The sequence below is a fragment of the Ursus americanus genome, chromosome 33 (assembly GCF_024610735.1).
Source record: "Ursus americanus isolate L20-20 chromosome 33, mUrsAme1.1.p, whole genome shotgun sequence".
Taxonomy (NCBI): domain Eukaryota; kingdom Metazoa; phylum Chordata; class Mammalia; order Carnivora; family Ursidae; genus Ursus; species Ursus americanus.
This window is the reverse complement of record NC_142159.1, coordinates 15,085,014-15,105,048: the sequence shown is the minus strand read 5'-3', so window position 1 is coordinate 15,105,048 and position 20,035 is coordinate 15,085,014. Positions and strand designations below refer to the sequence as shown.

Here is a 20,035-nt window from a genome sequence, read left to right as displayed (position 1 = left end):
AGCAGCAAGAAAAAAATGCATAACCAGTAAACTACGCCACATGAAAGCGGCAAAGAGGGAAATCTGGTCAACTTTTTGGATATGTATCAGTGCCTGAAACAGATGAGGGGCCAGACTTTCTTCATGGACATCTTGAACTTATCAGCCCCTCTTGCCTAGGTTTGGGACACACCACTGCCATGCTCACTTATACCACGTTTGTACTGATACCAAGAAATAACAAAATCACGAGGCATTTTCATAACGCCTACTTTGCATTCACTGAACTGACGTGCAAACCAATGCTTGTTTGGAGGGAGCGGGGGGGAGGCATGGGGAAGAAAATGATCTAAAACGAATCTTCAAAAACCAGTTTGGAAAACACCGCTCCATAAAGAGAGGTGGTAAAAGATAACTTTAAAATTCTAGCAAGGAGACTTATCTGACACCAAAAATATTGTGCCAGAATCCTGACTCATCGGAGTGAATCAACAACGAAGCAGCTGCCTTTTAATTCCCCTCCCGTTTCACAGCACATCTTGGTAATCGGCGCGAATACCTATCAAGTGGTCAAAGGAAAACACAGGGCACGATAAAGCGAGGGAACGATGATTCTGGAACAACCTCGGTGCGCAGCAAGTGAGATGGCTTTCACTGCTTCTCATCACTGGAAAGCTACTCAAAACCTGCTCACGTTTTCACGATCCAAACCACCTTCACCTTCACAGAAAGATTCTTGGTTATTTTGTCTGGTTTAAAAAACTTTTTATTTTTCAATTACATGGTCTCTATGCTCAGCAAAGGGCTTGAACTCATGACCCTGAGACCAGGAGTCGCATGCTCTACCAACGGAGCCAGCCAGGCGCCCCTGATTCTCGGCTATTTTAAAAACTTTAAGTCTTTCCAAAAAAGAGTTATTTCCATTTAGGCATTATTGTGAAATCAAAAGAATCCCCTCTCAATGGATTAATACTATGAGCAGATAAGAGGTTAAAATGGCCGGCGATGAAAGAAAACAGAGAGACGCAGATGGACAGGGGGAAGCAGGAACTCGTGAAGGTCCTTGAGGTCCAGAGCACACTTAAATGAAAGTTGTGTTTTCCTCACCTGAATTTTCAATTCTTTTAATGTTTGATTAGCAGAAACAAGAAGTGCTTTCTCACCACGAACTTTTCTATGTCGCATACTGCGCCGAATGACTTGCTTTTGATAGGCTATATAATTTTGATGGGTTATCTTTTGCCGCTTTGTTCCTCCATTGCTCTATAATAAAGATCCAAAACAAACAAGGCACCGAAATTATCCACTCTGTGACTCATGCACTTACATTCATCAAGGAGGCAAAACCGGTTTACTTATTGGTCCCTTGACCATTTGAAGTTCAGTGTCAACAGTCAGTAGAAACTCGCCGGAGATTCGTTCTTAGCAGGTCCACAGAAAACGGGGCGGGGGGGGGGGGGGGTGGGGAGGAAATAAGGGAGATCTACCTCTCACTGCATGTAAGCTCCAGGATTTAAAAAAAAAATTGTTATTAAAAGGACATTTAAAAGCAAAGTGGTATGTCTGACCTTAAATCAGAAAAACACATGTGATAAACTAAAGAACTTTAAGATTGCTACATTTAATCCATAAACAACCTGAATCCTAACGTCTGTATTACACATTTTCTTCCTTTGAGAACTGCATGGAAGCTAAGTGGAAACAGCTGAGAAGTTTAAAACAAAAGACAGTATTAATAAAGACATCAAACTTGGTTTAACTAAAAACAGGATGACACACTGTGCCTCTTGACAGGATCATGAAATCACTTCAACTGTGAAATATTCTTGCAAAAATGTTAAACCGGAATCTCAAGCATTTAGACCCAATTTCCAAAGGACAGAAATATAGAGAACAGAGAAACAAAGGAACATCAACAATATAAGGAGGCAATCGGCTGAATCGAGGATGTGGGACAATCTATAAGAAATCAAACTGGTGTCTAGTCAATATCAAAGGCAAAAAGAAAAGGGGTGAGGAGGTGGGACCAATGTTCTAGATACGATAAATGCATACCTTGACGGCATGCTAGTTTGAGGGGAAAATATTATTTTAGACGTATTTGGGATACCTGGAAAAATTTGAGTCCAGGTAATTAGACACTGTCTTAATTATTTGATGGTTTAAGTATTTAGAGGTAGAAAGTCATGACGGACAGCATCTAGCTAAAGATAGTTTGGCAAAATGTACAGGAATATAGACGGGTACAGAATTCAATTATGCAGCAGTCTTCAGAAAAAAATTATAGATAAGGACCAAATGCCTTTCTATGACACTCCCATAAAAGCCTCATAAGAAGGTTAACAGTCAAGAGTCTTCTGTTAACCAGGCCAAGGAGTGAGAGAAACAAGATTCCTTAAAACAATTTTTCCCTGCGTTAATTACATCTGGATGAGGTAACCCCCAGGCCCCGGCTCTGGTTTCTGCAGCTGCCACTGAGCGTTCGCGGGGCATGAGCAGAGCGGTTTAGGGGTCATTATGGACACAGATGCCGCATACTCATTACGAACAGAGCTCCAGAGGTTTACAAAGCAGAGGATTAGGATGCAAGCACAGAAGAGCTCTGGCTCAGGGTGACACCCGCTGGCTAGGCACCACACAAAGCAAGGTTCAGCTCTAGCCCTGAGTCTACGGAGACACACAGGTGGTTCTAACCGTCGTTAAGAAAAAGTTACATGGAAAGGGGAGTTAAAAATAAATAAAGTGAATCGTTTTCCTCAATCTCCACTGTTTGAAAGGAAAGGTCAAGCTGCACCGAAGTCCCACAATTAGGAAGAATAAAAATATCTACGATGAAATAAAATTTTACTATAGACATACAAAACACAACCAAATAATAAATCCCTAGACACTGAACAAGCTATTATATATTTTTTTAATGGCTCTGATTTTAAATAGGTCTAAAAGCTTTTCCCAGATTTTAAAAAAACCCAAAAAACAAAAAACAGAATTTAAATCCAACTTATCTGACAAAAAACAGCCCACTGGTTTTAGACGGCTTTCAGTGACCTAAGTGACATCCAACACTGGGTGCATCATTAACCTGAACTGTAGAGAAGGTCAAAGTCAAAGGGACCGGGTTGATCTAGCTTAGAGGAAAAAAGGGGATTTGTTCCTCCCCATTAAGGACAAGCGCAGATGCATCATTTCCTGTTACAGGGATTTAAGCAGCAATTGCAGATGCTCTCCATCTACTGAGATACCAAAACACGTTACAAAGAAAATGTCAGCATGCTGAAGTTCTGAAAGGCATGACATTCTTCTGGGACCATCTCCTCTTCTAAAGGAAGGTCACACTTGAGATTTTTTTGAGGGAGAAAATATTTAAAACATTCTAGAGTATTACAATATCCAAACAAGGAGAGGGAAGACAGGAGAAAATTATAATGTATAGATAAAAGAAATTACAGCATAAAAGGCAATGTTTCCCATCATTCTCTATCATATTTGTAAATATGGAATCTGTTGTCATCCACAACTGAGAAGAGTAATTCCACATCCACTCTTTAAAAATTGCTGTGGTTATAACCACAATGAACAAAACCAGACATTCAAAAAAACCGGCTTCCCAAAAATCTAAATCACTTGAAAATATAAAGAGTTTTCTAAATAACTCAGGCTGAAAAGCAAAGCTTGAAATAACAGAAGCTAAGGACAGTATGAAGATACATATCAAGCTTCACAAAGTAATTTTACAAAGTTTACCAGAAGAACAAAAAATGAGTCAGTGACAACGGACTTGGAAAAAAGAGATTTCCAACTGATCAGTAAACCATACTTCCAAGACCTAATCACTGAAACGATATCGTACTGCCAGCCGAGCGCTGCAAGAGAACAGTGCCCTAAGTCTGGTGGGTATGTCCACGGCCCAGTACCCACTGAGTTGAATGTAGCAACTCGAATGAGCACATAAACTAGTCTGTGCATCTCTGCCTTGCAAGATGGATGGTCGGAGGCGATGGGGCCACGACAAACACGGTTAGAAGTTGCCCACAAAGATATGTTCGCCAGCTCCAAACAAGAGATCATCTCAAAAACCATCCCAAGAAACACTAGGCCTACGTCTACAAAGGTCTGAGTAAGCACAGGATTTACAATGTCCCGTCAAAGTTCAGTCTGCATTCCTGTAACACGTACAGGTTTGGCTATTTCTGAAGCCAAGGGGCCCTCCGGGGCTGGCCGACTACAGCGCACATTTGACTGAGTGGCGAATCATGGTCAGCAGGGTGGTGCACAAAGGGCCCGATTCTGTCCTTTTCCACAGGTATGCGTAGCGAGCATGTGAGGGGCTCCAACAGGCCATGGGAAACAAATGGAGTATCTCTCTGTACCAGCTGGAAATCGACAAGTAACGTTTGCCTCAGGGAGACCAAGACTCAAGTCAAGGGGGCTTTTCAGATGCTGAAAATGAAGTAACAGTATCAGTGTATAGAGACAGCCCAACAAGCCCAGACAGCTCCGCTCTGTAAGACACAGATAGGGCAGACGGCCACGATAACACTTTCAGTCCTTCAGGGAGAAGGTGAACCATAATTTGACTACTGTATTTTAGCAGTGAAGAAAGAAAATGCATGTCTCATCTGTTAAAACTAAACTCTAATTAAAGTACAAATTCCATGAATTTAAGGTATCCACAGAATACCCTGGAACACAGTGGTCTGACTTTTTGAGAAGCTGAAACTTACCCACACCATATATCAACCATATTCCCAACTTATTTCCTGTTCTTAAGTTACTTTTCTCCAATAACACTATGAATATGCAGAATATATTCAAGTAACTAAATAAGTGGGATAGAAAATCATAACAAAATACACAGAAAACAGACAATTTAAGAAGAAAAAAATTAAATGTATCATAATGAAATATGAAAGATGAATGCTGACCTGGTCATTTGATTAACACTTTAAGAGACACAGAAATCTCTTCTATAAACTCCATTGGTAAGACCATAGCATATTTTGTTTGTAATGATGGAAACTGAGTTAATTTTTTCATACTTAATCCAAGATTAAACAACAAACCAAGATATGGATCTCATTTTAGTCTTCTTTTCAGGCAAGAGATTTAAAAAATTGTATTGTATTTTAACCTTTCTTACTCAGTAGCAACAAATGTATTATTAATTCTGGAATAATGCAGTTCGCGGCTTCTTGAGAGAAATCAGGGTTGCAACTGCGTGCTACGAAAATGAAGCAAAGAGGGCAAACAAAGAAGGGAGCTGAGAACCAATGTCCCATGGAAGGGACGGGAAATGTCTGCGGACGTGGACTGGCTGCTTTCAGAACGGCAGAAGGTAGGACAATAAAAAGCAGCTTCGACACATACTTGATTAAAATCTGGATCTTTTTCTCCATCTGGTTTAGCTTCTTCCTTATCCTCCTCCGTTTCGGAACTACTCACATTCAGCTCTGGAGCTGAATCCTTCATCACCTGAATGCAAACAAAGAGACAAGATGGTCAGACCCTTGCAGGGCAGGCTATGGCTGGTGCTGTGGCTTTATCAACGGTGGGATAATAGACCTGGCAGAGGATGGAGACTCAAGGGCTGTTTCCTGTGCTCTTTTAACATGTTAGCTTTTATCCTAGGATTTACTCGTGTGTAATGTGGTCACCATAAACGTAATCAGTATCTGCAGAACGAGTTATTATCATTGGGCTTTTACAATGATGTTATTTTGCGGAAGTTCAAAGATGCTCTAAATTTTCCCTAGCACGAGGACTGTCAAACCATTCAGACAGCGGGAGCCACAATACCGCCTTAAGAAAAGGAAGGATGGAGGAAATGCTCTTTTACATTATGAAATACCGTTAAAAACTCAAAATAAATACTGAAACTTTAGATAAGTTGGATACTATTTTAGATACCAGTGTATACATGGACGAATAGGCACAAAGACTTAAAACTTGAGGAGGAAACACAGAATTGATACTGTTTAACTGCACTTTCTCAGCAAATGAGGAAATAAAGGCCTTAGTTCAACCTGTGAAGCCCAAGACCTTAAGAGCAAAATCTGTAAATTATCCTCCTAAAACAATGTGTTTGGTAACAAGCGTCAAATAAAATGTAGTTTATTCTCTAATTCCCAAAATCCTGGAATCAAATTAATGACATGCCCAGAGATCTAGGTCAGGATCCACCTAAGGGCCATCCATTCCTAACAGAAATACTGCCAATCCAATCCACAGCAAGTGTTAACACCCCTGCTCCCAAAACACAACCAACTCTCCTTCATCTGCTCTTAGCGATCAGGGCAAGAGGCTCTGAACTGGCCTCCAGACACAACGGCCAGGGTCACGTCTTTAAAGCATGAATCTATTCACACCATGATCTTGCCTGCATCTCTCCAGTGGCTTACATCTATACACGGAATAAAAGCCCAAATCCTTGGTATGACATATAAAACATGACAGGACTTGTCCCTTGCTCCGTATCACTACCCTTTGTTGGAAGACACCTCACTTTGGGCTAGCGCTGTGGTAGCCAGTGGGTACATGTGGCTGTTTAAAATGAAATGAATTAAAAATTCACTTCCTTAGTCACCATAGCCAGTCACATGCGGCTAATGGCTACCACAGCAAACAGTGGAAACACAGAACATTTCTATCGCTACAGAAAGCTCTACTGGACAGGACTGCTCTACACATGATTGACTCTACCGCTTAAGCCCACAAGGCTCATCCCTCTGCCTGAAGTACCTTTCACAGGCTGGACGTCTGCAGTGGACACTCAGGTGAACAACTCCTCCAAGACCCGTTTCTTGTCCAATTCCCATCTAACACTGCCACCCTACCTCTACCGGTCTCCCACGTTACCCTGCTAGGCTTCCTTCAAAAACACTCATTCCTGTGTCATCATCTTATGAATTCATGGGTTTTTTTCCTGTTTTTTTTTTTTTTTTTGATTGGATGTTCTAGATCTTTCTTTAAATAGAAATGTAATTAGTACACAACACTGCATCAGTTTCAGGTGTACAATGATTTGACATTTGTACACATTGTGAAATGATCACCAAAATAATGCTAATTACCCTTTGCCACCCTATAAAGTTGCAAACTTATTGATAACTTTTTTTTTTAAAGATTTTATTTATTTATTTGACAGAGATGGAGACAGCCAGCGAGAGAGGGGACACAAGCAGGGGGAGTGGGAGAGGAAGAAGCAGGCTCATAGCAGAGGAGCCTGATGTGGGGCTCGATCCCATAACGCCGGGATCACGCCCTGAGCCGAAGGCAGACGCTTAACCGCTGTGCCACCCAGGCGCCCCTTTTTGATGAGAACTTCTAAGCAACTTTCAAATTTGCAATAATATTATTGACCAGAGCCACCATTATACACATACATTACATACTCTATACACCCACAATTTATTTTATAACTGGCAGTCTGTATCTCTTGATCCCTTTCACCCATTTCACTCATCCTCCCACACCAACCCTGGCAACCACAAATCTATTCTCTGTATCGATGAGTTTTATTTGTTTTTTTAGATTCTATCTACAGGTGAAATCATACGGTATTTACTTTCTCTGACTTATTTAATGGGCACATTACCCTCAAGGTCCATCCATGTGGTCCCAAAAGCAAGATTTCATTATTTTTTACGGCTGAATAGTATTCCATTGGGCACACAAGTAGAACTTCATTTTCCCTTCATCTATCAACGAACACTTAGGTTATTTCCATCCTGGCTATTGCAAATAATGGTGCACTGAGCACAGGGGCGCATATATCTTTTAGATTTAACATTTTTGTTTTCTTTGGATAAATACCCAGAAGCAGAATTGCTGGATCATATAGTAATTCAAGGAAGCTCCATCCTGTTTGCATAGTGGCTGCACCATTTTCCATTCCCACCGAAAGTGCACAAAGTTCCCTTTATCTCCACAGGCTCACAAATGCTTCTCTCTTACCCCTTTCACAGCCATTCTGACTGATGTGAGGTGACTGTTCATTGTGGTTTAGATTTGCATTTCCCTGTTGATTAGTGATGCTGAGCTTCTTTTCACGAGGATGCTGGCCATCTGTATTTCTTCTTTGGAAAAATGTCTATTCAGACTCTGCCAATTTTGTATCCAATTTTGTGCTGTATGAGTTCTTTATGTATTTTGGATTATGACCCTTTATGGTATATACGATTTGCAAATATCTTCTCCCATGTAGGCTGTTCATGGTTTCCTCTACTGTGCAGAAGATTTCAGACTGATGTAGTCCCATTTACTGATTTTTGCTTTTGTTGCCTTTGGAATCAATCGAAAAAATTACTACGAGGGACATCAAGGAGCTTGTTGCCCATTTTCTTTTAGAAGTTTTATGGTTTCTGTTCTTACATTCAAGTCTTTAATCCATTTTGAGTTGATTTTTATATGAGATGTGAGACAGTGGTCCAGTTTCGTACTTTTGCGTATGGTTGTCCACTTTTCCCAGCACCATTTGCTGGAGAGACTATTCCTTCCCCAGTGTATATTCTAGCCTCCTTTGTGGCAAAATACCTGACCCTATATGCTTGGGTTTATTCCACTAATTAACATGTCTGATTTTATGCCCATACCATACTGTTTTGGTTAGTGTAGCTTTGTAATAGAGTTTGAAATCACCAAGAGTGCTGCCTCTAGCTTTTTTCTTCTTTCTCAAGACTACTCTGGCTATTAAAGATCTGTTTTGTTTCCATACAAAAATTAGAGTTGTTTGTTTTTATTCTATTTCTGTTTTAAAAAATGCCATTGTGATTCTGATAGGGACTGCACTGATTCTGTAGATTGCTTTAGGTAATATCAACATTTTTACAGTATTAATTCTTCCAATTCATTAGCAAGGAATATCTTTCCATTTGTATCTTCTTCAATTTTATTAGTCCCGTAGTTTTCAACGTTTAGATCTTTTACCACCTTGGTTAAATTCATTCCTGAGTTGTTTTTTTTTTTTAAGATTTTACTTATGAGAGCTAGCGAATGACCAGGGGAGGCGCAGAGGGAGAAGCAGCTGGAAGCATGGCTCTATCCCCAAATCCCAAGATCCTGACCTGAGCTAAAGAGAGACACTCAACGTCCCAGGCACCCCGTATTTTATTCTTTTTGATGGAATTCTAAAGGAGATTATTTCCTTAGTTTCTCTGATAGGTCGTTGCTAGATGTATAAAAATGGAACTAATTTTTTTTTAAAGTAAGCAATATGCCCAAAGTTGGGTTTGAACTCACAACTCTGAGATCTAGAGTCACATGCTCTAGGACTGAGCTAGGCAGGCGCTCTGCAAATTTTTTATGTATTATTTTGTGCCCTCCAACTTCACTAAGTAAGTAAATGGATATTGAATTTTGTTAAATCCTTTTCTGCCTCTATGAAGAGGATCACGATTTTATCCGCTTTATTAACGTGTGTCAAGCTGATTTGCAGATCCGCCATCCTTGCATCCCTGGAATAATTCCCACTTGATCACAGTGTATGCTTCCTCCTCCCTTTTTAAGATTTTATTTACTTGACAGAGAGAGAGAGCGCGCACACACAAGCAGGTGAAGCAGCAGCCACAGGGAGAGGGAGAATCAGGCTCCCATTGAGCAGGGAGCCCGATGTGGAACTCAATCCCAGGACCCTGGGGTCATGACCTGTACTGAAGGCAGACACTTAACTGACTGAGCCACCCAGCCGCCCCGTATGTTCCTTTTAATGTACTGTTAAATTCGGTTTGCTAATATTTTGTTGAGAATTTCTGCATCTGTGTTCAAAGGGGTACTTGCCTGTGATTTGTTTTTTTATGCAGTATCCTTGTTGGCCCTGTAAAATAAGTTTGGGAGCATCCCTTCATCCTCAATTTTTTGGAAGAGTTTGAGAAGGACTGGTATTAAATCTTCATCAAATGTTTGGTAGAGTTCACCAGTAAAGCTATTTGGTCCTGGATTTTTGTTGGGCGTGTTTTGATTAATGACTAATCTCCTTACGAGTAATCGGTCCATTCAGTTTTTCTGTTTCTTCACGATTCAGTCTTAGAAAATTGTGTATTTCCAAAAATACAACCATTTCGTCTAGGTTTTTACCCAGTTTTCTTCTTGTAATTGATTTCCAGATTCATACCAATGTGGCTGGAAAAGATGCTTGATATGATTTCAATCTTCTTCAATTTACTGAGACCTGTGGTCCAGTGTATGACTTACCCTGGAGAATGGCCCACGTCCATTTGAGAATGGGTACTCTCCTGTTTTCAGATGGAATGTTCTGTATGTATCTATCATTAAGTTCGGGGTCCAATGTGTCATTTAAGACTTTCTTTACTGATCAGTTTCTTTACTGATTTTTTTGTCTGGATGATCTATTCATTGATGAAAGTGGGGTACGAAAGGCCCCCAGCAGCACTGCACTGCTGTCAACTTCTCCCTTTGACTCTGTTCACATCTGCTTTAAATATTTAGGTACTCCTTATGTTGGGTGCATATTTACAAATGCTCCTTGTCTTTTATTACAGTCTTTGTTTCAAAATCTCTTTTCTCTGATATACATAGCTTTCTATTGGTTTCCATTTGCATGTTAACAGCTTTTTCCATCCCTTTACTTTCAGTCTGTGTGTGTCCTTATATCTGACATAAGTCTCTTATAGGTTACATATAGATGGGAAGATGGATCTTGTGTTTTTTTTTTTTTTAATCCAGTGAGCTACTCTGTCTGCTGATTGGAGAATTTATTCCATTTACATTTAAAGTAATTATTAATAGGTATATACTTATTGCCAATTTGACTGTTTTCTAGTTCCTTTCTGTTCCTTCTCTTGCTTTCCTCCCTTGTGGTTTGATGACTTTTTTTAGATCTTTCTCATTATTTTTTGTGTATATATGATACATTTTTGCTTTTGGTTAACGTTAAGACTCACATTAACAACTTACATATAATACCAGTGTATTTTAAATTGATAGCAAGTTAAACTTCATCACATAATTGTCTTTTTAATCCTCCAATGTTTTGTTTTTAACGTCATTTTCTGTATCTTTTTATTTTTTTATCCCTTAACTAATTATTGCAGTTATACTCATTACTACGCCTTTTAACCTTCAGACTAGCCTTATAAGTGATTAATCCACTTTACTACATATTTATGTTTACCAGTGAGATTTTTACTGTCGCATGTTTTCTTATTACTAACTGGTACCCTTTTTGTTCACTGGAGGGTTGGTTTAGTGGTGATGAACTCCTTCAGCTTCTGCTTGTCAGGAAAACTGTTCATCGCTCCTTTAATTCTGAATGATATCCTTGCCAGGTAGACTGTTCTTGCTTAGAAGTATTTTTCTTTCAGTTCTCCAGATAAGTCATTATCAATCCCTTCTGACATGAGAAGTTTTTGTTGGAAGTCTTACAGAGGTTCCCCTTGTATGAAAAAGTTGTTTTTCCCTTGCTACATTTAAGATTCTCTACTTTTCACATTTTAGTTATAATGTGTCATGGTGTGGGACGTTTTGGGTTCATTTTGTTTGGAACTCTCTAGGCTTCCTAGATCCAGGTGTCCATTTTCTTCCCCAAATTAGGGAAATTTGCAGCCATTACTTCTTCAAAGAAGTTTTCTGCCCATCCCTCCCTTCCCCACTCCGGGACCTCTGTGAGATGAATGTTGTTGGATGCTGTGGCACAGGTCCCTTAAGCTAGCTTCATTTCTTACAATTCTTTTTCCCTTGGGTGCCTGGGTAGGGTAGGTCCATAGGTTAAACATCCGACTCTAAATCTCAGCTCACGTCTTGATCTCAGGGTCGTGAGTTCAAGTCCCACGTTGGGCTCCACGCTGGGCATGCAGCCTACTTTAAAAAAAAAAAAATTCTTTTTTTCTTTTTACTGCTCTGGCTGAGTTCTCCCGCTGTCTTCCAGATCACTTACCTTCCTTCTGCTCGATCTGGTCTCCTGTTGAAACCCTGTACTGTATTTTTCAGACCAGTTCTTGCATTCTTTAGCTCTGTGACTTCTGTTTGGTCCTTTTTATATTTTCTATCTCTTCGCTGAATGGGATTTTCTCTGTGTTCATCCATATTCTCCCAAATTCCGTGAGCATTTCTATGACCAATACTTTGAACACTTTATTAGGTAAATTACTTATAGTCTGTTTTGTTAAGGTTTTGATTGGGGGTTTTATCTTTTTTCTTTCATTTGGAACATATTCCTGTGTTTCCTCTTTTTGCTTGACCATTTGTTCTTATGTGTTAGGTGAAACTCTCGCTCCCAGTCTCAAGAATGGGTGGCCCTGTATAAGCACTGAACCTTACCGTTTAACTCTCGACTTCTAAGTTGTCTGTGAAACGGTCTGACTGTTGGGCGTGTTGGGCCAGAAATGCAAATCCCTTCTGGCCACAAGAATCCAGTGCCCAGTGGGCATCCCACTGACAAACTGGATGCTTGCTGGCTTTGGGGTACCCCAGGGAGGTGGGGCTGTGGCAGTCTGCAGCAAGTGCATAGCGCACTAGCAGGTAAGAGAGTACAAAACTGGTACCCACCACTGTGGGCACTAGCAAGGTGGAGAATTTAAAAATGGTGCCCCACAGTGGCTCCAGCCCCTGAAGAGAGTCCCAACAAGCTTTAACTCCTCTGGCAGATGCTTTAAGATTAGCAAATGAATTTCCTTCACATATAATTTAGGCCTTTGGCAAACTGCAGCTTTTGCATGGGGTGCCAGACTAAGTCATCCTGCACACGAGATCTTTAAAGAGCATAATCTCCATTCTCTACAGCTGCATGGTTCTCCTGGATGGAAGCTCCCTTCGTTTCAAAGGCATTTGGGGCCTTCGATCTGGTGTAGGTCCCAGGGTTGGGTGGCCTGATGTGGGGCACAAACTGTTCTCTCCTCAGGAAGCAGTTCCGTATTTGTGAGACCCCTCCCCATGGTGGGCTGCTGTGTTGGGGGGTGGTGTTTTTGGTGAGATCGTATCTCTGCTTCTCCTACCCATCTTGATGAGACCCTTTTATCCTTTGCAGAGCAGCTGTTTAGCTAGTTCTCAAGTTCTTTTCAGAGGTAATTATTCCGTATATGCTGCAGATTTGCTGGATCCTGGGAGGAGGAGATGTTCACAACCTTCCTACGCTGGCACACTGAACCATCTCCCTTTCTGGGTTTGTTCTTCATCTTCCTCACTAGGTACAAATATTCTTGAGGGCAGATACCTGGTCTGTTTTCTTTACCACTGTATTCCCTCTACACCAAGACCATTCCTGGCACATAGCTGACGTTCAATAATTACTTCCGTATCAAATTAATAACTGACTAAATCCACGTATAATCACACAAGTATTCACTCTGAATTCTCATCCAACTTGAATTCTTACGCCAAGTAGCTCCAAGGAAATAAAAATGTGATCTAAGGCAGGCATCCGTGAAAATCCATCAGTGAGTCAAAAAGCAAAACTGATCATTACTAGTCATGGCCACGAGAGGGACTGGTACCTTTTTGTTATCCACAACTTTATGGACATAGATGGTGGCTTGAGTGTATTCACGTAGGTCCCTCTGCTGCTGACACAATAAGCCCTCTCTGCATTCTGGACAGAGTTCTGAAAAACAAAGTAAAACAGAAGTGGCGGGGGAATTAATGTAAAAGAACCAAAAACCTATAAACACACAGCAAAGTTACCAGTGAGTACTCATTAAGTAACTATTGCTCTTATTTTCTATTAATTGTTATATTCTGTTGTATAATAATAATGCCAGCGAGGAAATTCATTTACTATCAACTAGTAAACATACAAATAATGAGAGGGGTATAGAGTAATTCCCACCTGGTGTGTACCAGTTAGGACCTGAACACATATTCGTTAATTTTAAATAGGGAATACAACAGTAACACATTCTCCTTCTCTCTTAAGATGTCAAGTCTTAACTATATGAACAAACATGACAACTTACTTGGTTCAGAAATATACTGTGTTTCTGAAGGGTCTCCATCTCCCACCTCACTTCTCGTGATTTTAATGACATGATCCACGACAAAGAGCTTTTGTATCATTTGCCACTCACTGGGCCATATGAGAGCTATACTGTGCAAAAAAACACAACATGCCTTAAGACACATGGAAATTAACAGAACTAACAGAATCCATTGGTCTCCTAAACCCAAATCACCAAATCACGAAGACCAATATTCAAGAAGGTAAAGATACATCATCGTCAACCACGAACAGTTTTCTTCATACAAAAGGAGGGTGGTTAGGGCAGTGAAACGTCAAGACTCACGTTACACGAATCAACATGTCTAAATCTCACAGACTAAAATTGAATGAAGTTAGTTGCAGAAGGATAAATATCGTATGATGTCCATTTGTAAAAAAAAAAAAAATTTTTTTTTTAATATGCAAAGTATTACTTTGTAAGTAGTACTTTTTGAGCATGGTAACCCTCAACTTCCGGCCTGTGCTTATTGTGAGTGAACAAAGGCACAGAGAAGAGGAAGAAGAGAAGAGAGGTTAACACTGAGGGGCCTTAGGTTTTATTTGAATTGTTTAACTTTAAAGCTGCCCCGTACACACATTTGTATTATCACAGATACTCTCCTGACGTCTAACATTTACAACACTCCCCCACCCCCACAAAGAGGAAGGAAGGAAAAAAAGAGCTAGGGGAGAACCTAGAAGGAAAAATATATTAACTGTAAGCTTCCCTAAATGATGTGAAAGTGTTAACATGAATAGTAAACTCCCTACCTCTACGCTTAGTCACAAAGGAACTGTTATTTATGAGTTCCAATGTTCACGGTTTATAAGCAACGTCAGAGACATTCTATGTTCTCTTACATAGTTATCAATTCTTTGAAAAGATAAAATGGCAACATCACAGGTGCATTTCAGACATGAGCCCTTTTAGAAGCACTTAAGATTGAGTGGGACAAAAATTTTGACTTTAAGACCCGAGACCTGCAGATGACCAGCTCAGTGGCTCTGCTCTGGTGCAGAGTGCCTTCCTCCTCCTCATCTGTTTGCTGAAGCCTGCCTGGTGGCTGCAGGAAAAACAAGGAAGGAGAGCCCCTGGGATTATGGGATGCTGGAAGAGGTCCGCTAGAGAGGCGGTACCGGAACCGGCAGCTTGGAAGAAGAGCAGGGCTCTGGGAAGGACAAGGTAGAGACAAAGAGCGAGGCAACCTCGGGCAGCTTCTCCCCTTCTATAGACAAACAGTCTTGCCTTTTTTTTTTTTTTTTTTTTTTTAAGGGAAGTGCTCTCTCTAGTAGAGCTTATGAAAGGACAAAACCCACAATTCAGAAAAGGCCTAGAACCTTCAAATACACTGTTTGTGTCAGATAAAAACTACCTAAACATTCATTATTAATCACTAGAAAAATCACATGAAGAGAAGAAACTCACAGTTTAGAATCTTCTTTGGTCATGGAAGCAAATGTAAACATGAGTCCCCCATGGGGGCACAGAAGAGCACTGTTTCCAACCGACGACACGGGACTACATCTTGTAGGTTTTCTACTCAAGTGAGACAAGGAGGACCAATATATTTCACTAAGGCAATCACTTAAGATGTTTCAGATAATTATTTTTACATTTGAAATATATTTAATCCATTTAATGTAAACAAAAGAAAATTTAAGTACATGCTAAAAAAGTAACCATCAAAGGTACTGTGATCAGAATCTATTAATTCTTAAAAATACTAGAATCAACAACAAGAGAAAAAGGAAATAGAAAATTTAGGGCTCTACCTAACAAATTTCCGCCATTCTTCTACGAAGAACTGTGACACGATGTATAGGACATCCGTTTCCTAGAACAGAGAATAACATGCAAATGCCCATTAACTCACTGTACCCATAACATAAATATTTTAGGGAAAATGTTTTCCCATATACTGTCACTCTCCTTTTTCAAGTTTTGTAAATATAATGCAAATATAGCCCTCTGCCAAGAAACCGTAAGCTAGAGTAAATCCTCCAATTAGACAACTAAACCACGAAAATCAGAGACACTCTGGGCTGGTCTGAAACAGTTCACTGGGATTTTGGCAAGAGCCCTAAAAAGGTAAGATGAAGTCTATCCTCCTGTGTGGGGATCACTATACCTCTGGCCAGTTACTGAGACATGGTCTGTTCTTGTCCTGGAACAAATTTGGAAGAGAAGTCTTTTGCTCATTTGCAATCATCTTATGTAAGGCTTCATTTTCTTCCCCTTCTCTTTCTAAAATCTGTAAGAGAATGAAGCAAGAAGCAATCAACCACCCCCCGCTGACAGCACCACTTGCCTCCTCCCTACTCCCCCCACGGAAGTACAATGTCAATTCTCCAGAGCAGGCAATCCAGGGAGGCGGCATGACTTCCCCAGATGGCAGCACAGCCTCAGTACCTTGCACTGGGAACAGCATTCTCTGTAACTTGGAAACTCAGGAGCCTTTGGAAAGTACTGCTGCAGTTTGCTCCAAGCCTCTTTAGAAACAAGTCGTCTTTCATTTTCAGATATGCATAACTCCCCTGAGTTAAAAAAAAAAAAAAATTATATTTGGGGGATTAAAAAAAGCTAAAAGGTCAGCAGAGAGCCTCTAAAATTCTATTTCATATTCCTTCGACCTAAGAAATATCTGTAGATATTCTTCCGACTTTCCTGCAATTCCCTCTTTCCTTAGTTTCAAAGCTCTTAAATATCATCTTTAAGGTTATTTCATTCTAAAGGAACTAGCCGTTCCTGCACGTCCTTATTCGAGGTCTGTGGTTGAAAAACTAGACAATAAAAAAAACAACTGTATGAGACTAGAGCCGGGCACTTCCCATCTTTCTTCCTGCCAGTGAAGGAAGCAATGAAAAGGGCTTCTGGGGATCGTGGTACCCTCCACCCGGAGAGGCTGTTCAACAGCAATGCACCCCCACTCACACTCAAATGCCACACTTGCCTAGAGGTTTCTCCCCCCCCCACCCAAATAATATTTTTAAGGCTGGGTCCAATCTTACCAGAACCATTCTCTTACGTTATCAATTCAAAGTTTAATAAAGGAAGCTCTGTTCAATCACAAAACCATCTCCTGTCAAAATCCAATTGGCTTGCTTACTATTGCTGTCACCCCAATCCCCAGGGATCTCTGAAAATTGCAGAGGACCAGGCGCCCAGGTGGCTCCATCAATTAAGCCCTCAACTTTTGGTTTTGGACTGGGTCATCATCTCATGGGTCGTGGGATCGAGTCTTGCGTCAGGCTCCTCGTTCAGCGGGGAGTCTGCGGGAGAGTCTCTCTTCCTCCGCTCACACTGCCCACCCCCACACACTTGCTTTTTGTGAAATAAATCAATTTTAAAGAAAAAAAACATCTCAGAGGAGAATACTAGTCAGCACCACCCCCCTTCCTCTTCTCTGATCCCAGGAATGCCCAGGCGGCAGCAGCTCCCCATCTCAGGCGCCCCACATCAGTTTACTGCTTGCTTGCCCAAATCCAGCTTTCAGGGGGCCTGTCTGCCCTTCTCTACCCCTCGCTCCCTTTCTGTTTCTACTTCCGTGTTGTTTCGGCTGCCCCCGGTCGATAAATTAGTGACCTGCACTTCCGTTATTAGGTGCAGTCATTACCCAAAAAACCATCGTTAAGTTTTCAAAGCCATACATTTGTTTCTACCCCTGCGACTAAGAAAAATAAAGCCAGTGACTTTTAAAGCACCGTATCATCATTTCTGCTTTACGGGTTCTACAAAATAAACTGAGCATCGGTGACCCTGACATACACAGTCACCACCACAGGCTGTTTGTAAGGAAGCTGGGATATGACCTCCGGTCTGTCTCATCCAAACCCCAAAATGTCTCACACCTCAAAATGCATCATCTTACGTTCCACCTCTTATTTAATAGCTTTGAACGCTCCAAGAAAAGGTTGCTTTAGAAAACTTATTATCAGAGAAAATAGGTCCCACTGTAAAAATTAACTTTCTTTCTGAGTAGACTGTTGACTTAAATTTCCTCGGGTCATGAAGACCTAACTCCCATACGTCTGTCCTCTGACAACCGGGGAAATTTTTTTTAAGGTTAATTGGATTATCAGATTCTAATTTAGTGTATCCTTATTGTGAAATATAATGCAGCCACAAAAAAGATGACAGGAGATTTCCACAATCTGATTTTAAAGAACTCTAAGGCAATTATGATTTTAAAGTGGTTTCTTTCTTCCCCCTGCCAAGGACTGAGACTACGCACCTGCTGTCTCCATGTGCATGTGGTTCAGAAAAGGTAGGTGAACAAAGGAACAGTAACACAGACACACGCTTGAATGGGACTTCCTGTCACTGGGGACGTGCTGCCCTTGTTCTGATGGGATGGAAGGGCATTTCTACTTAATGACCTATAATGCTGGATGTGTATAAAGAACCACCTAGATTTATTTCTGAAGTCAGAAGAGTATTTCAATAAATCATTTTATTGCAGTTTCGTTGAATAAACAAAGTCCTCCCCTGTACTTATCAGGTCTCTAAATTTAGTGTCCTAATAACCGCCATGACGACGCATCTAAATCTTGTTTATGACCTCACAACCACTAACTTTTACCTGTGGTATATGAATTTTTAGACTTGTATCCTGTAATAAGTATCACCTTCCTAAATTTGAAAAGAAAAGACCAACCAATGAAATTCATCCTGGGATAAAATCTCCCAACACAAGATCAAATCAGTCATGAGAGATCAAATTCAGCAAACACACTAGATAACCTAAGCCCAGAGGATTCTTCCTGTCAACACAGAATCTAGTAAACAATGAATTTAGATTGTGCATAAATACCCTCACCCACAAAGTCTAGTTCAAACTATAGTAACTTGGGGTACAGAGCATCTGAAGAACTTATAAAAACAAAACAAAAAAACTGCCCAATTGCCAAGCAAATTGTGTAGTAACAAAGGTTTAGGGGCTCCTGGGTGGCTCAGCTGGTTAAGTGTCCATCTCTTGATTTTGGCTCATCATAATTTCAGGGTCCTGGGATCCAGCCCAATGTTGGGGGCAGGGGGATGGTTCCCAGCTCACGGGGGGGAGGGGAGGTGTCTGCTTCTCCCTGCCCCTTCCCCAGCTCATTAGCATGCAGGCACTGTCTCTCTCAAATAAATAAATTTTATTTTTAAAAAAGGGTTATAGAAGGGGCGCCTGGGTGGCTCAGTCATTAAGCGTCTGCTTTCAGCTCAGGTCATGATCCCAGGGTCCTGGGATCGAGCCCCACATCGGGCTCCCTGTTCAGTGGAAAGCCTGCTTCTCCCTCTCCCACTCCTCCTGCTTGTGTTCCCTCTCTCACTGTGTCTCTGTCAAACAAATAAAATCTTAAAAAAAAAGGTTATAGGAAGGTTATCCACTTAAATGAATACAAAATGAACTGAGTAAGAGAGCCTGATGCATAAACAGTATCCGCAGTAAATACTGAACCCTACAGCTTCAGTAAATCTCCTAATGGAATGTAATCCAGTGATTAACTCACATAAATCTCTGATGTATTAAATATACGCAGGGCTTTATAGATATATGGGGGACTTAAAAAACCTGCAAATTCAAAATAAGGACATCCTGATAAAAATGAAATTTTCAAACTGGACTTTCAGTGCCTCCTAAATAACATTAACCCAGAGTAAAGGGATTTAATTAAAAAAAAAAAAAAAGGATCTGAGAGAGAGAGAATGTGTGTGCATGCAGCAGGGGAGGGGCAGAGTGAGCTCTCTCTCTGGGGAGAATCCCAAGGAGAATCCCCACTGTGTGTGGAGCCCAACACGGGGCTCGATCTCACAACCCTGAGATCATGACCTGAGCCAAAATCAAGAGTTGGATACTTGCTGAACTGACTGAGCCACCAAGGCGCCCCCAGAGTAAAGGGATTTTTTAAAAAATTTATAAAATCATAATGATGGATAAAGAGAACACAGAGGGAGCAATGCCAACAAAAATTTTTGAAGCTTAAAAGGAAATGGATGAGACACAAGAAAAATGAATTTTAAATTGGCAAAATTCAGGAAGTAAGCAGATTTACTACATTGCACAACTGCCCCCCAGTGACCCAGGAATTGGGAGCACACAGAAGTACAGATGGCATTAAAAAATGGGAGAACAGACCAAAAGCCTG

At 40.8% G+C, this 20,035-nt stretch overlaps 1 protein-coding gene across 6 annotated transcripts in view; it reads right to left on the bottom strand.

Moving 5' to 3' along the window:
* The window catches only part of USP48 (ubiquitin specific peptidase 48), a 90,099-nt gene that overhangs the window by 9,357 nt on the left and 60,707 nt on the right, over nucleotides 1-20,035 (bottom strand). For all 6 annotated transcript variants that reach the window (XM_087858458.1, XM_087858457.1, XM_087858459.1 and 3 more), the window contains 8 exons: nucleotides 16,317-16,441; nucleotides 16,036-16,158; nucleotides 15,680-15,741; nucleotides 15,333-15,443; nucleotides 13,884-14,014; nucleotides 13,425-13,531; nucleotides 5,347-5,451; nucleotides 1,087-1,242 (listed from right to left, as the gene is read on the bottom strand). In XM_087858458.1, coding sequence (XP_087714584.1) covers nucleotides 1,087-1,242; nucleotides 5,347-5,451; nucleotides 13,425-13,531; nucleotides 13,884-14,014; nucleotides 15,333-15,443; nucleotides 15,680-15,741; nucleotides 16,036-16,158; nucleotides 16,317-16,441 — 920 coding nt within the window. The remainder of the gene's footprint in view (nucleotides 1-1,086; nucleotides 1,243-5,346; nucleotides 5,452-13,424; nucleotides 13,532-13,883; nucleotides 14,015-15,332; nucleotides 15,444-15,679; nucleotides 15,742-16,035; nucleotides 16,159-16,316; nucleotides 16,442-20,035) is intronic.